This window comes from Anabrus simplex, chromosome 6 (genome assembly GCF_040414725.1).
Source record: "Anabrus simplex isolate iqAnaSimp1 chromosome 6, ASM4041472v1, whole genome shotgun sequence".
NCBI classification, from domain to species: Eukaryota; Metazoa; Arthropoda; class Insecta; order Orthoptera; family Tettigoniidae; genus Anabrus; species Anabrus simplex.
In genome coordinates, this window is record NC_090270.1 from 169107210 (window position 1) to 169125080 (window position 17871).

Here is a 17871-nt window from a genome sequence, read left to right on the forward strand (position 1 = left end):
TCTTGGGTGTGATAAATAATAACACTGATCTTTGTTTTCTTCCTCTGGAACGTCTTCAATTATGTCCTCATTTATCCACTCCTGAAACACCTTTCCGTATTCCTCAAACTTTACTTCCTTGACCAGCCTGTTTGAAACAGAGATCAATCTCTTTTCCGTTATCTCCTTGTTGTTCCGTGGATACTGACGGCTCTCCAGCCAAGGTAATGCAACTTCATATCGGCCATCGCCATTAACGTTTACTGTTTTTTTAAAGTACTTACGCGCGGCTTCTTCCATTTCTTCTCTCGATTTGTTTTCCACTGGATCAGATATGCCTATGGTATCCAAGTTTCATAAGTCAGCTATCGAGGCAGATTGAATGAACAGTGAGTTGTATATAGAGCTAGAGAGTCATTCTCCCCTTCCTTCAGTCTGCCCGTCACAGTCTAGCCAAGTGCAGTCCTAACGGGTACCGATCCTGATTCAAGCTTATGCATTTCATCCATCAAAATACTTCTAGCAGTATCAGCTCCTAGAAGAACTTCCACATCAGCCGGATCAGTTCCCACATCTGAGAACCATATCTTTCTCTCCCTCATCTCTTTCATCCAGGGCCCAAACTTCAACTTTGGAATTTTCCCACTAATTATTTTCTGGTCAGTTAACTGCAACATTGTACTGTATGAACAATCACAGCTGCTCACCTCTACATTGTACAGATGGTGGTCTTCTTCACAGGTCTCAGCGCCTCCAAACAACTTATGAATCATTGTCTCTGTTTTCAAAGGATTGTAACCTATTTCCTTAGCCGTCTTCTTCAAGATGTAGGATCTCTGGGATCTACTGTCTGTTCAGTGCTTGGACTTCCTCCTGTTTCCCCTTATGTGTCAGCTTGATACACAATATTTGAAGAAACACCTCTTTTGTGGTACTCTGAATGTTCATGGAGATATTGCTCTGGTTTTCCCCACCTTTCAGAGTTCTAGGTTCAGGTTTCTCTTCAGCTCCTTTCACATTTAGTTTATGGCACATAACAACAACATGAGGGTTAGTGCACGAGGGGCATCGAATGCGTGCCTTGCAATTCTTGGCTCTGTGCTCTAACTTCAGACATGCAAAACCACAGTTTTCTTTGGCTAGCTTGTTATACTTTTCTTCCAAGCTCATTTGTTGAGCAAGATGACATTCCTTACTCTCATGTAGTTTACTGCAAAACACACACTTTTGCTTCTTGCCATCATATTTGGCAGAGAACATTGAACTTACAGTTGGTAGCGATGTGTCTTCAGAAATTTTCCCTCTTCCCTTCTCCTGGTTTTTCCTATCGGCTAAACCGAAACCTGCCTGCGCAAAGGTAATCCTTTCTTCTCCCTCCACTTCACGTTTGAGGAAATTAAGAAAAGTCTCCAGTTTATCTTTATGTGGACTGATAAAATCTTCATTCCCTGATGATTGTTTTCTGTCAATTTTATTATAAGTTTGCTTAAACCAAAGCAGTGACATAACTTACAAGTGTAACCCCATATAACTACAGATTATTATTATTATTATTATTATTATTATTATTATTATTATTATTATTATTATTATTATTATTATTATTATTATTATTATTATTATTATTATTATTATTATTATTATTATTATTATTATTATTATTATTATTATTATTATTATTATTATTATTATTATTATTATTATTATTATTATCGTATGGCATTTACAAGCATAATCTGTAAAAATATACAATTAACATACACATTAAAATATAGAGGTAATTAAACTAGCTACAGATATGAGAAGGCAAATGCTTTTGTGTTCAAATTATTTTTTCAGTAAGTATTCAAATACTTTATATGTTGTGTGTTAATCATTCTTATTATTCACACTTGTTCATGTTGTCACTTTTATTACGAACCTTTCAGATGATGTCATCTTCATACCTCCCGTTTTACCATGTTTTATAGACATTTCGAACCAGGCGAGTTGGTCATGTGCTTAGGGCTGTGCAGCTGTGAGCTTGCATCCATGAAATATTGTGTTCAGACTCCACTGTCGGCAGCCCTGAAGATGGTTTTCTGTGGTTTCCCATTTTCACACGAGGCAAATGCTGGGGCTGTACGTTAATTATGGCCACAGCCGCTTCCTTCCCACTCCTAGGCCTTTCCTGTCCCATCGTTGCCATAAGACCTATCTGTTTCCGTGCAACGTAAGGTAAAATTGTAGACATTTTGAAGAAAATACTGTTTGTCAAGTGCATTTTAGTGATATTAATCTTTTTCAAAAAGCTGAAGATATGTGGAACCACAGTCAATGCGTAGCACTATGAAGACACTTTGCAGAAGCTGTGACGCACCATAAAGTCAAAAAGCTGTGGAAAACTGTCGAATGGAGCCATTGTGTTGCATGATAATGATATTTCCAATCTGGTGAAGGCTACACTTCAGCGATTTGGTTGGCAAATGCTTCACCATCCTTAGTACAGCCCGGATCTTTTACCTTGTGATTTTCACATTTTTGATGACCTGAAGAAAGACATTCGTGGATGCCATTTCATTTGGACGAGGAAGTGCAAGAGTAGGTGTGGTTGTGGATCCATCAGCAACCCACCTCACTGAACAAAACTGGAATTGATCATTTTGTCTCCCAGTGGGATAAATGTATTGACACTTTTGGTTACTTTTGAATAAAACCATTTCATGTTCACATTGTAGTGGGTGTTTGGTTTTCATTTGACTGTCCTTTATAGATTAGGAAATGAAGTCTTAAATGAAGTAGATGAATATTGTTACTTGGGTAGTAAAATAACTAGCATTGGCAGAAGTAAGGAGGAGGTAAAATGCCGACTAGTACAAGCAAGGAAGGCCTTTCTTAAGAGAAGAAAATTGCTCATTTCAAACATTGATAAATAAATTAGATGTTTTTGAGGACTTTCATTTGAGCATGGCATTGTGTGGAAGTGAAGCATGGACAATAATTGGCTCAGAAAGAAAGAGAATAGAAGTGTTACAGAAGAATGCTGAAGGTGAGATGGGTATATTGAATCACAAATGAAGAGGTACTGAATCAAATTGATAAGAGGAGATAGATTTGGCTAAATTTGACAAGAAGAAAAGACACCCAGGACTTGTTCAATGGTTTTTTGAGGGAAGTGTAGGTCGTAACAATGGTAGGGGTAAACCGTGGTATGAATATGACAAGCAGATTAGAGCAGAGGTAGGATGTAGTATGTAGTTACGTAGAAATTATAAGGTTGGCACAGGATAGAGTAGCATAAGATATAGCAATAAGATTGTGTTTCATAGTATATAGCTTATCAGTTGGTAATTATTTGTTTGTTGCAGGACTTGGTTCATGAGCTACTCCCTGTTGCCTTTCCATTCATCCTGGAAGGTTTGAGTGACCAAGTAGATGATGTGGGTGCTGTTGCTGCATCTGCTCTCATCCCAGTGGCATCAACTATCGTCGAACAACTTCCAGATCAAGTCCAGATCCTTGTTCAATGCCTCTGGGATCTCTTGCTGGACCAGGATGAATTAGCAGCTGCTTGCAATAGCTTCATGGGCCTCCTAGCAGCATTGCTGAGTTTACCAGAAACACACAGTTACCTCACGTATGTTGTTACTTGTTGTAAAACAAAACTGGGGAGGAAATAGATAGTTCTTCTTGGTTTCCCCATTTTCATACCAGGCAAATGCTGGGACTGTAGCTTAATTTAGGCTACAGCCGTTTCCTTCCCACTCACAGTCCCTTTCCTATCCCATCATTGCCACAAGACATATCTGTGTCGGTGCGACGTAAAAGCAACTTGAAAAGAAGAAAATCTGATTTAATCATCCTCAACTGTTCAAGAATATTAAAAAATATTTTCCCTGTCTCATTCTTACCTAATGTATGTGCATCTTTTACCTTTTTACGTAGGATGCCCATGCTTCTCTCAACAATTTCCTAATCTTGTGCAATTTGTTACATGTTTATTAGTTCCGTTTCAAGAGAGAAGTTTGATTTAAGATTGGTGGTCTGAATATAAATAATCTAAGATATGCAGATGCCTTTGCTGATGATATCTAGTGTTTACAGTACACTATGTCTTCCTGTATGGAATAAAACAAATTTGGTACTTCCATTTACTTGTCTCGGTCTCCTGACTTTGACAGAATGAATGTGACAAGTATGGGTGATGCTAGTAATGCTGTTCCTTATGCATACCTGCCAACCCTTCCGATTTATAACTCATCTTCTGATTTTCCGATTTATTTTTACTTCTTCCTATTTTTGACCAATATAACCTCTAGTACGGCCAATACTCTTCCCCTAGGATAAACGATAAATTCTTATGTGCTTTTGTAATTTACGAAACCTCATTTTCAAGCGTATTTATCTGATGCCTTATTTCGTGAGTGTTTTGTCCGTCGCCTTCCTATATCGTGTTTCCCGCTCACCAGGCGGCAATCATCCTGCAAGCAACAGAGGCTAGCACGCGCTAGCGACTCAGTTAATCTGGACAAAAGAATGAGTTTGTTACTGTCTTGTTCGCGCGCTCTTAACATTGTTTCTGTGCGTAGTTTCGTTGGAGTTGTAGGCCATGTGTGTTTTCTTGCATTTCTATGTTTTCCCTCTCTGTCAAAGTCATATGTTAATAATGTATGGGACATATTGAATTGTTTTGTATGTGGTAGTTTCGCATATTTAAGTGCATAATTTTAATGAGTTGAATGTCTTAAAGGGGTGTCGGTGACAGTTTCTGGTATTTTCTTTTCTCGTTATGGCCAAAAAATTTAACAAATGTTATCTCCAAATGTTATCTTTCATTTTACCATCTGATAAAGGAAACTACCGTATTTTCTCGCATAATTAACGCCCTTACATAATTTACGCATCCCAATATTTTTGGGTCCAAAGTGGAGAAAAAGAAATGTTCACGTATTTGACGCACCTACGAAGTACAACTTCGAACATCCATCATGCAGCTCCGGATGTCAACTTCTCAAGTAGCAGGGTTCTTATTGCGAAAGCGAGCATTCCAAATAAAGGGCAACGTGCTGTTATTAGCAGGCAGGAAATCCCACTGCAGTAGTTTTACGAGTATTTCGGGTACGGCACATTCTGTAATCTCAGAATTGTTTGTCAGCCCACAGTATTCGAGTAAGACTGTATCATACAAACTCGCAGTTATCAATTACGCCGAAACATACGAGAATAGGGCAGCGGGCCGCAAGTATACTGTGTCCGAATGCAACGTGCACTACCGCGAGAACGGAAGTGCACTTCAAGCGGCCAACTAGTCTCGCAAAGCATTTCGCGGACCAAAAAGCGGCAAGTTTCCGCAAGTAGAGGAGGATCTGCTTAAATATATGATTTTGTTACGCAACGTTGGATAAGCCTTTTCTCACGAAATGCTGTATTTTAAAGAATGAGAAATAGCCGCTGCACATGGAATCATTGTCTCAGATTTGAAGGTTAACCGACACTTGATTAATTTTATGACGAGAAATGGACGTTCTCTTCGACGAACAACAACCTTATGCCAAAAAAATGACGAATGATTTCAACCATTTTCATCGCTTTGTGATACAGAAGCGTAAAGTGAAGAAATATTTGATCTTCCTCAGTTTCCATATGCCACAAAGTCTAACATTCGATAAGAAAGGGATATCGAGTGTTATCCTACCTGCTGCCGGAAGCAAAAAACAACGATGTACTGCAATGCTTGCTGTAATAGCTGATGGCAGAAAGCTTGCGCCTTACATTGTTCTAAAACGAAAAACAATGCCAAAACTAAAGCAAACTTTCCGCGAGTGATGCACGTTCGTATTCAAGAAAAAGGGTGGATGGACACGTCACTCGTACAAGATTGGATACGAACGGTGTTTGGGTAATGTAGCAGGGTCCCTCCTATGCCCGGCCCTTCTCGTGTTGGACAGTTTTCTTTTCTTTGCCGGTATGTCATTATTATTACATTACATTAATTGTACTTTTATTAGTTCATGTTTATTTTACTTCAGGTCGTATTGTCAGCTCGTACCGGGAAGAATGTTTTCCGGTTTCGTCAAGCCCACTTGTCCAACTTACCTTATTTGACTTTTCAGAAAAAATCTCATGCCAAATGACGATAACCGCAAATGAGTTGAGCCAATTGAGTTTTATATTATATTTGGTGTATCTTTTAAATGTAAATGAATTGTAAATAATTTGTAAATATCTGAATTCATTGCGTAATTTACGCAACCGAAGTTTTCGCCTGTATTTTTTGTCAAAAAATTGCGTCAATTACTCGAGAAAATACGGTATTATGCGTTTTGTTGCGTGTGTCAGTGTGACATAAATATTATTTTTCGTATGTGTCATAAATGAGAATAATTAGGTCATTTTCTTGTAACCATTTCTATGTTTTCTTAGTTGAAATTTTTAAATTTAATTGTCAATTCACATTGTAACTGTAGATATGTATGCCTTTTATCCTGACCGTTTTTCACCTAGACCATGGTGGAATATATGTGATGAAATCCAAGAATTAAAAATCTTCCTATTTTTGGTTTCTAAAAGTTGGCAGGTATGCTTATGTTATGAAAATGTCTCTCATAGGGTCGGTTGGTGCGTGCACTTCAGTGGGCTTGGCTGCCTGATATGTAATAGCAACTTATAGCTCAGTGAGGAAAGCAGCAGGAAAATACCTCAATCATTTCCTAAGTATGCCTCTTCAGCGACACCTAGGCCATCTGTGACAGCTGGTGGTGGAGCTGTTACGAATTCAACCAGCCTTGGAGCTGGCTACCAAACAAATAAACAAGATATGCAGGTGACACCACATTGATAGCTGAAAATAAGGATGACGTGGAGAGCAGAATGAAAGAATGGGATGCCATCTTATCATTGGTAGGATCAAGTTAGTAACAGCAGGGTTACCATCGAACATGAAGATTAGTGGTAATGTGATCAAAGTGTTGAATAGTTTCTGTCTTTTGGAATGAACTGTCAGTAGTCACGGCTTTACCAGTCGTAAAATATGCTGCAGATTAGCTTTTGATAAGGCAGTCTTCAAAGGTCTTAATATCATTAGGTTTCCTAGTGTGTGTGTGTGTGTGCGCGTACGTGCGTGTGTGTGGGGGGGGGGTGGGTGCGTGCGCGCGAGTGCGTGCATGTGTGCGCGTGGAAAAAGTCGACAAATTTGGCCATTTACGGTCCTTAATTTGTCCATATTGCCTCGTAACAATAATGCACAACCGGTGATTGTTTAGTCCATCCTGTTAAAGCATGATTCCGTCCCATAGTTGCATATGGTTGAGTAACTCGAACCCTAGAAAAGAGGGATAGGAAAAATATTGATGCATTTGAGTTATGGTGCTTGAGCAGACTTATTTATACCTTGGATTGCAAAAATGCATATGCTTGGGAAGGTAAAAGGGTACGTAGAGATGAGGATGGATGGCATTAAGCGGATAGACTCCCTCAAGGAAGCAACAGAATCCTGACCTGAAATGTCTGATGAAAACAGAAACACCTGGAGGCACTTCATCTATGCAGTCACCCAGAGTCAACATCGACTTCATGGCGCTTAGGGAGAAGAGACTTAAATTAAGGACACGATTCCTACCCTTCCAGACTTAGTTCTTTCCTATCACTGAGTCAAAGAAAAAGAAGAAAAAGGAAAAGCAACCCTTGTTTATTAGTACAACATTAAAGAACGGTGAAGAAGCAAGAAGGTAATATAAATTCATATTTGCTGTGAAATGAAATGGCATATGGCTTTTAGTGCTGGGAGTGTCCTAGGACATATTTACTGTAAGTACATATTATAAAATACTGCCACTCCCTCATCAACTTTTAAAATCCCCCTGCCCCAGTCTGCCTATAGTTGTTGAATAAGTGAAATACTGTCCTTGTAGTGAAGCTATCAGAATTCTCAATTTAAAGATTATGCCAGGTAGTCTGAAACTGGCTGTGCTCTCTGTACAGTGTGGCATATTGCACATGGGTAGGTCAGAATCCTGATGAAACAATCATGTATAAAAGTCATATTATTGTATCATACAATATCTAGACACTACCGCATGGTCTCCAAGAGAGTGTTGGTTTTGATCAATTCTTTATTTGAAGTAATATGCTGCACAAACAATAGGTAGCTAAGGATAATCAGTTGAACAAAAACTGCCTTCCTATAGTTGAAATGGTAAATATGACAGGAAGTGTTTTTTGATAATCCTGGAATGGTCATGCTGCATCTGAGAGACACCACCTTAGTTTATTTCTGTGATTGCTAGGAAATTACCAAAACCACTGACCGGAAATGCCATCTGCCTTTCACATAACTATTCACAACCAACATAAAATGAAATGAAATGGCGTATGGCTTTTAGTGATGGGAGTGTCCATAGACACATTCGGCTTGCCAGATGCAAGTCTTTCGATTTGTCTCCCGTAGGCGACCGCATTGTGACGAGGATGAAATGATGATGAAGACGACACATACCCTCCCCCCCCCCCCTCCTGCGGAATTAACCTATTATGGTTAAAATTCCCGACCTTGCCAGGAATCAAATCTGTGACCCCTATGATCAAAGGCCAGTACGCTAACCATTTAGCCATGGAGCTGGACACAACCAACATAATAACGCATCAACACTCCGTTGTTAGTCTAACTCATTGTTACACAAGTACTAACAGCTTCTGCTAGATGCCACACGAACTTCACCGCTAAAGAGTAAGTTCTCATTTTGAAGTATTATCTTCACTATTATTATTCTTCTTCTTCATAGTACCGTATCAGGTCCCCCTGACGTTGGCGATCACTGTGGCGAATGCAGTACGATCTCTTGCTAGGTGGAAAAGTCTTTCAACACTGTGAATTCCAGTCCATTCTTTGATGTTTCCAAGCCATGATGTTCGCCTCCTCCCGACACCTCTTCGACCCTTTATTTTGTTTTGTACAATCCGCTGTAAGATGAGGTAACGGTCATTTCTAAGGATGTGGCCAAGGTAAGAGATCTTCCGGAGTTTTATTGTTTGAACGAGTTCCCGACTTGCTCTTGCCCTTCTGAGTACTTTTTGGTTCGTTAGTCGTGCAACCCACGAAATCCTGAGCATCCTACGGTGGATCCACATTTCAAAGGCTTCCAAGCGTTTCACTGATATATTCTTGAGAGTCCATGTTTCCACACCATATAGCAAGGCTGACCATATATAGCACTTGACCATCCTCTGTCTAAGTTTTAAATTTAAGTAGTCATTGCAAAAGAAAGATTTCATTTTTGTAAATATTTTTCGTGCTATTGCTATCCTCTGTTTCACTTCTTTCTCGGGATCAAGTTGTTCAGTAACAATGGCACCCAGATATTTAAAAGTGGTTACTCTCTCAATCTGTCGGTTGTTTAATTGTAAGATTGCCTCAGCATTGGCATGTCGGCTGAAGATCTTGAACTTGGTCTTGTTTACATTTATTTTTAGTCCCATATCCTCACTTACTGCACTGATATTATTGAGCAGGAGTTGGAGACCTTCAAAATTCTCACACAGGATGACTGTATCATCCGCATATCTTATGTTGTTAATTATGCCGCCATTTACTTTTATTCCATATTGTTGATTTTCTAAAGCTGTTTTGAAAATTTTATCCGAGTAAAGGTTGAATAACAATGGAGACAAAACACAACCTTGTCTAACTCCTCTTTGGATGGCTATCTTGTTTGTAGTTTGATTTCCGATTCGGACAACGGCCTTTTGTCTCCAGTAAAGGTTTTCAATAATGCGGATATCTTTGCTGTCAACTCCTATATCCTTTAGGAGTTCTACAAGTTTTGGATGTTGTACTCTGTCAAATGCCTTTTCAAAATCAATGAAACAAGCAAACACTTCTTGCTGTTGATCTAGACTGTTCTGAATTAGGATATTTAGCGCAAACAATGCTTCCCTTGTACCAAACGAATTTCTGAACCCAAACTGTGTTTCGTCGAGGTCTTGTTCACACTTAGTCTTGATTCTGTTATGTATTACACGAAGGAATACTTTAAGTGTGTGGCTCATGAGGCTTATTAGCCTATAATCATTACACTTACATGCCTTTTGCTTCTTTGGCAATGTGATAAATGTAGATAACAGCCAGTCAGATGGAATGTCTCCAGTATTATATATAGTATTGAACAACTTTACCAAGAATTGGATATTGTCTTCGTCAATCATTTTAAGAAGTTCTACAGGGATGTTATCTGGACCTGGTGATTTCTTGCTTTTTGAAACTTTCACAGCATATAGCACTTCTGATTTAAGAATGTCAGGGCCTTCACAATTAGCTCGTTGGTTAGTTTCCTCACTTCTCTGATCACAGAAAAGTTCTATCAGATAATTTTCCCAAGTATTTAAAACTTCTTCTTCATTAATAATAGGCCTGTTTGTAGCATCAACCAGTACAGAAAGGTTACGTTTTCTGTACATGCCAGCTATTTCCTTTAATTTTCGATGTATATTGAACAGATCATGTTTAGACTGAAAGATTTCCATTTCCACACATTGTTCTTTCATCCAGTTCTCTTTCGCAGCACGTATTTCTTTCCTTATGTGGCGTTGTAATTTTTTGTATTCCTCTGCACCATTTTTTACTAATCTTCGTTGTTCCATTAGTTCAGGAATATCATCTGTCATCCATTTCTTTTTCTTCATTGGATGTATCTTTTGATCTTTGTTTTGAAGAAGTATCTTTACCCGACTTTTAAACTGATTCCATAAATCATTTGCTGTTTCACAGTTATTGGTATTGATTTCTTTTAAATGCCTGTTCAAATCCTGAGCAATTTTCTGCCGAGCTTCACAATTTTGCAGATTAGGTGTATTTAGTACCTTTCTTCTAGGCTTATTCTTCATGATTTTCGGACGAACTCTTACGTTAGCTATCGATGGATTATGATCCGAGGAAAGATCTGCACCTGGATATGCTGCGACTCTTTTGATGGAATTTCTGAAACGCTTATTTATCAGAATGTAATCAATTTGGTTCCTTGTTGAGTCAGGATTCTGAGAATCATCTTTAGGAGCTTTCCATGTGTATAAACGACGTTTTGGAAGTTTGAACCATGTATTGGTGAGAACCATTTGATGTTCTACACAAAATTCATACAGCTTTTCTCCCCGGTCATTGCATTTACCAAGCCCAAATTCGCCTACCAAGTCGGAACGATGCCCTTGACCAATTTTTGCGTTGAAATCACCCATTATGACAGTTATTTCATCCTTCTCCAAGTCTTTAAGAACAGTTCCAAGTTGTTCATAGAATGTTTCTACTTCATCATCGTACTTTTGGTCCGCTGTTGGTGCATATATCTGCAAGATGTTTACGTTAAAAGGTGAGCATGAAATCTGTAATAACATGATTCGATCAGAGACTGGTACAAAGTTGCTGACATACTTCGTAAGTTCAGAATTTATAAAGATTCCGACTCCATTTCTATGATCTTTATCATTATCTTCGCTACCAGAGTAATAGAATGTACCATCATCACGATTTTACCTGCACCCGGCCAGCGAACTTCACTAATTCCCATTAATGGTGTTCTTAATCTAACCATTTCCTTGATAAGATTGTCAAGCTTGCCAGCTGCATAGAGACTTCTGATGTTCCAAGTCCCCATTCTTATTGCAGAATTCACTAATTTGAGCCGGGAGATTCTTAGCACCCCTCGCCCATTTAAGGGCTGCCCGGGACTAGGGGCCGTTTCTTTCTGATTCCTCACCATATTGATTTCCTGGGAATTTATACCAGTGTGGTTACCCCTTGCCTTCACTGGTGTAGACTCAGCCGCTCCTAACATGAAGTACAGACGCTACCTGATGGATTCTAGTGGCATTTCCTCCACTAAGGGACCATCACCCTCCGAAGGGAGCTCCTCCGCCATAAGCCGTTGGCTCCTTTAGGGTGTCAGGTTATTTCCCGCCGCCCAACACTTGGCGGTGAGTCGCTGGCTGTACGGTCTACTCCATACCATAGCAGGATAACCTGGCCAGACAGGCTCACTATTATTACAGCAATATTTTCTTCATAATGTCTCACATTATATGGTTTCTTTCCAAAACATACATTTTTCATATTTTAAGGAATAAAATTGAATGGAAAGGAGAGAAGATATAACCTTGATTGCCTTGATGACAGAAGGATTGTGCTGAGTTTGCTTGAGGAAGGTGATGTTAATGAACATGGTGAGTTGTATAGTGATGAGCAGGAAGATGTTCTAGAAACCAGAAGCAGAAGTATAGACACTAAAGAAGACTCAGACAGTAGTGAAGAAGCAGGAGAAAATGGCAGTGATGATTTCCTAGGGAAAAATGGAGTTTCTAAGTGACATAAAGCTAATCCTCCCAGATATGTTCAAACACGGTGACCAAATATCGTCACGCATTAATCTGATGTGAAACATGTTGCCAAGCTTGCTGAAATTCCTGAAGAATGGTGGGAACTATTCTTTGATGATACAATGCTGTTTACTATAGCGCAGTGCATGAACGGGTAAATTGAAGAGGTTCAAACGAACTTAACATGTCCACAAAGACGCCCATGAGATGCTGTCAGTTGGTAAATTATTTTATTTACACGTATTTACAAAACACACACATATCCTTAATCACTGTTGTCAAAAACAAAACATTCACATCACAACCACCATTTAAAGATAACTGCCAATCGCTGCACATCGAGATGACAACATTGAAACACAAGTAAAACAGTTGAATGCTTAAAAGCATGTAGTCCATGTGGCCACAAGTATAACCTTGCTACACCATAACTTGTCAACCAATAACTTCCAAACAACAACTAACTTAACAGCAAATCTCAGTAACTAACTTCACCATCAAGATAGTCTCTTTATATAGGTCACTGGCTAAGCTTCTAGAAAGTTACATTACGAAATATATCTTCATGAAAATTCTAGAGTGCGTAATACACAGTTTACAATGGATGGAATATTCTCAGTCGTTCTCGTCACCTATACCATTCTGGAAGTTACAGTGTCTTTCACAATTATGGATTACAATTTATATATACAGGTAAGAATAAATTATAATATTAATTTACAGGTATTTGCATTAACGGAACTGATGTAAATGTCTATGTACAGTGCCTGCTTCATGACATAACCTCAAAAGCAATGTGATCATATCGTTTGTACACATGATGTAATAATAATACTAATACTGAATGGATGTAACACTTCACGGCTATACATATAATAATAATAATAATAATAATAATAATAATAATAATAATAATAATAATAATAATAATAATAATAATAATAATAATAATAATAATAATAACCATAATAATTCAAGCTCGATATCTGCATTAGTTACCCATGGGTGAGAGAACGTGATTTTCAAGTTATCCCTGTTATTGCACTTGCAGAGAAAGGGACGCCCGACCTACAAACATGTCTGAAATGAAGACCTTAATTGGCATACTATACTTCTGTGCTGCAAGGAAAGATAACCACACAGATAACAAGGACATTTGGGCTGCCTAAAAGACTGGTGAAAAACTGTGCCGCTTGGTTATGTCAGTGATACATTTTAGGTCCCTACTGTTATCTAATGTCCACTATTAGTTGCTTTTATTTCATTAAGTTAGATTCAGTCATTTATATTCATCCTTTCAAAATTTCTGAAATTATTGTAAATCCATATTCAAAACTTGGGATAGCATAATTCCTTCAGAAATGTAATGGAGCCTTTCAGGCACCACATGACCTATCGAATTAAATTGAGTGTGACCACTTCAGGGTTAAGTACTTGTAAATATAACTGTACTATGCATTGTAAGCATAGAAGAAATGGCAGGACCTGAAAGTTATGATAAAGACTGTGTAAAAACAGAAATTACAGGGATGAAGATAAACAGTTACACTACTGATTGTTTTTTGAGACCTTACAGAAATAAACATAATTATAATATCACTTGTTATTGTTCTTTCTTGTTTCTTGGCATTATTCTTCACTTGATTGTGGGGTCCATACGTCTACAATGTCTGTGCTATTTTATTTGCTTTGACCTACCTGCATGTAAATAGGGTGATATGAAGATCTGTGCAAGTGTATTACGTATCCTTGCTATACCAGCAGTTCAAAGATCTTAATTTTCTTGTGTGTTCATCATTAGATCTGACACAAAATCTTAAGTTACTTGGCCCAAGATTATTACAATTGTTGAGGTAATTGCTCCATGAACCTACTACGCTGGCGTAGCAGGGGGAGAGGGGATACTCCCACGTGGCGCGTCCCAGGTGGCGGGTAGGGGGTCCTGACCGGCTTGCCGGCGGACTTGAGAGAAATAAAATACCTCTCACGGACCAAACACACAATCCCCTGTGGGTAGGGGATGCAGACTAAGAATTCACCCTCGGTATCCCCTGCCTGTTGTAAGAAGCGACTAAAAGGGGCGACCAAGGAATGACTGTATTAGAACCATGAAACTACTTGTGATTAGTACCACCACGCGGAGAACACCACGGGTCTCATTTACTTGCGCGTAGTACCAGTATGTTGGGTACCAAATAGGTTTGTGATTAGTAGCAAACGAGAGCACGATGGCTTTTACAATACCTGTGATTAGTAGCACTATATGAACGACACCATGGGATGAGGGAACCCATGATTCTGGCTTGCCTATGATTAGTACCCACTATATGAGTAACACCACGGGATCGTACGAGTCCCTGTGGTTAGTACCCTTATGTGATTAACACCATAGGTTTGCGTTGCCTGTAAATGGCGCCGCAATGTGCTAAACAGCGTAAGTCTGTATTACATGTGCAAATTTCATTATCTGTGAGTATTACCATAATGCTTGGAATACCGCAAGTCTACGCTACTCTTGATTATTACCGCAACGTGACAAACACCATGGTTCTACTTTCCTAGCGATAAGTACCTTGTGAGGGGCCGCTGACTTGGATTTTGGACCCCTTTTGACTACAAGTATTATTGATTCAGTATTGTGCTATAGACGCATTCCCTTGGTCGGTGATACTATTGTTCTACGCCAGCTTCTGTGCATGTGAGGTACTGTGGGTCAGTTCCACTGATTGTTTTAAATTCATATCCATCCCATCCCATCCCATCCCATCCCATCCCATCCCATCCCATCCCATCCCATCCCATCCCATCCCATCCATCTCATGTTTTGAATTGTGGTCATTGGATATTTTTGGGCTTTTAATTTATCATTTCATTTTGTCTCATTTCGTAACATTAGAGGCCGATGACCTAGATGTTAGGCCCCTTTAAACAACAAGCAGGAGGTAATTGCTATTATTTCACAGGAGTATGGTTTGAAGAATGATCTTTCACAAAAGATACATACATAGGCCTACATTATCATTATAGACTGTTATGCCTTTCAGCGTTCAGTCTGCAAGCCTCTGTGAATTTACTAAACGTCGCCACAATCCTCGATTTGCAACTAGTGTTATGGCCTCATTTAGTTCTATACCTCTTATCTTTAAATCGTTAGAAACCGAGTCTACCCATCGTTGTCATGGTCTACCCCTACCTTCTTACCCTCCATAACAGAGTCCATTATTCTGCTAGGTAACCTATCCTCCTCCATTCGCCTCACATGACCCCACCACCGAAGCCGGTTTATGCGTACAGCTTCATCCATCGAGTTCATTCCTAAATTAGCCTTATCTCCTCATTCCGAGTACCCTCCTGCCATTGTTCCCACCTGTTTGTCCCAGCAATCATTCTTGCTACTTTCATGTCTGTTACTTCTAACTTATGTATAAGATATCCTGAGTCCACCCAGCTTTCACTCCCGTAAAGCAAAGTTGGTGTGAAAACAGACCGATGTAAAGATAGTTTCGTCTGGGAGCTGACTTCCTTCTTACAGAATACTGTTGATTGCAACTGCGAGCTCACTGCATTAGCTTTACGACACCTTGATTCAATCTCACTTACTATATTACCATCCTGGGAGAACACACAACCTAAATACTTGATCGACCTGTTCTAGCTTTGTATCACCAATCTGACATTCAATTCTGTTGAATTTCTTACCTACTGACATCAGTTTAGTCTTCGAGAGGCTAATTTTCATACCATACTCATTGCACCTATTTTCAAGTTCCAAGATATTAGACTGCACGCTTTCGGCACAATCTGCCATTAAGACCAAGTCATCAGCATAGGCCAGACTGCTTACTACATTTCCACATAATTGAATCCCTCGCTGCCATTTTATACCTTCCAGCAGATGATCCATGTAAATTATGAACAGCAAAGGTGAAATATTACAGCCTTGTCTAACCCCTGTAAGTACCCTGAACCAAGAACTCATTCTACCATCAATTCTCGCTGAAGCCCAATTGTCAACATAAATGCCTTTGATTGATGTTAATAATCTACCTTTAATTCCATAGTCCCCCATTATAGTGAACATCTTTTCCCTCGGTACCTTGTCATATACTTTCTCTAGATCTATGAAACATAAACACAATTGCCTATTCCTCTCATAGCATTTTTCAGTTACCTGGTGCATACTGAAAATCTGATCCTGACAGCCTCTCTGTGGTCTGAAACCACACTTGTTTTCATCCAACTTCCTCTCAACGACTGATCGCACCCTCCCTTCCAAGATGCCAGTGAATACTTTGCCTGGTATACTAATCAATGAGTTACCTCGATAGTTGTTGCAATCCTTCCTGTTCCCTTGCTTATAGATAGGTGCGGTTACTGGTTTTGTCCAATCTGAAGGTACCTTACCGACACTCCTTGCTAATTTTACTACTCTTTGAAGCCATTTCATCCCTGCCTTCCCACTATACTTCACCATTTCGGGTCTAATTTCATCTGTTCCTGCTGCTTTATGACAATGGAGTTTATTTACCATCCTTTCCATTTCCTCAAGCGTAATTTCACCAACATAATTTTCCTCCTCCCCATGAGCTTGGCTGTTCGTAACACCACCAGGATGATTTACTTTTACATTGAGAAGATGTTCATAATATTCCCTCCACCTCTCCAGGGATTCCGTGGGATCTATTATGAGTTTACCTGAAGTACTCAAAACACTGTTCATTTCCTTTTTCCCCTCCCCTCCTAAGATTCTTTATTACTGTCCAGAAAGGTTTTCCTGCTGCTTGACCTAGCCTTTCCAGGTTATTACCAAAATCTTCCCACGACCTCTTTTTGGATTCAACAACTATTTGTTTCGCTCCGTTTCTTTCATCTGTGTACAAATCCCTGTCAGCCTCGGCCCATGTTTGAAGCAATTTCTGATAAGCCTTCTTTTTACGTTTTCAAGCTGCTCTCACTTCATCATTCCACCTAGATGTTCGCCTTTTCCCATCTTTACACACAGTTGTTCCTAGGCATTCCCTTGCTGTTTCTACTACAGCGTCCCTGTATGCCACGCATTCACTTTCTAAATCCTGAACCTGCTTACTGTCTACTGTTCGAAACTTCTCACTAATCATATCCATGTACTTCTGTCTAATTTCCTCATCCTGGAGATTATCTACTCTTATTCGTTTGCAGACAGATTTCACTTTCTCTACCCTAGGCCTAGAGATAGTTCTCTACAGATCAGATAGTGGTCTGTATCATCAAAAAATCCCCAGGAAACTTGTACATTCCTAACAGATTTCCTGAATTCACAATTAAGTATTTATTATTTTCCACCTATTCGATACAATGATTGCTTAAGGCAATTTAATGGTTAAAAGTGGTACATGTTTCGTATTTTATCAACATCTTCAGCTACATAACACTGTTTAGATGAAAAATATATAAAAATTGACAAAGTAATGCTTAAGAGGAAGTGTCCTTAAAATTAACATAAGATTGACAACATTAAAACAAACAAAAACTTAAGAGAAAATATATAAATTATTACTACAATTGAAAGCAGTT

At 39.0% G+C, this 17871-nt stretch overlaps 1 protein-coding gene across 3 annotated transcripts in view; it reads left to right on the plus strand.

The window, feature by feature from the left end:
- The window catches only part of Hel89B (histone acetyltransferase 1), a 570925-nt gene that overhangs the window by 147987 nt on the left and 405067 nt on the right, over positions 1-17871 (plus strand). For all 3 annotated transcript variants that reach the window (XM_067150030.2, XM_067150029.2, XM_067150032.2), the window contains exon 10: positions 3327-3595. In XM_067150030.2, the coding sequence (XP_067006131.2) occupies positions 3327-3595 (269 nt within the window). The remainder of the gene's footprint in view (positions 1-3326; positions 3596-17871) is intronic.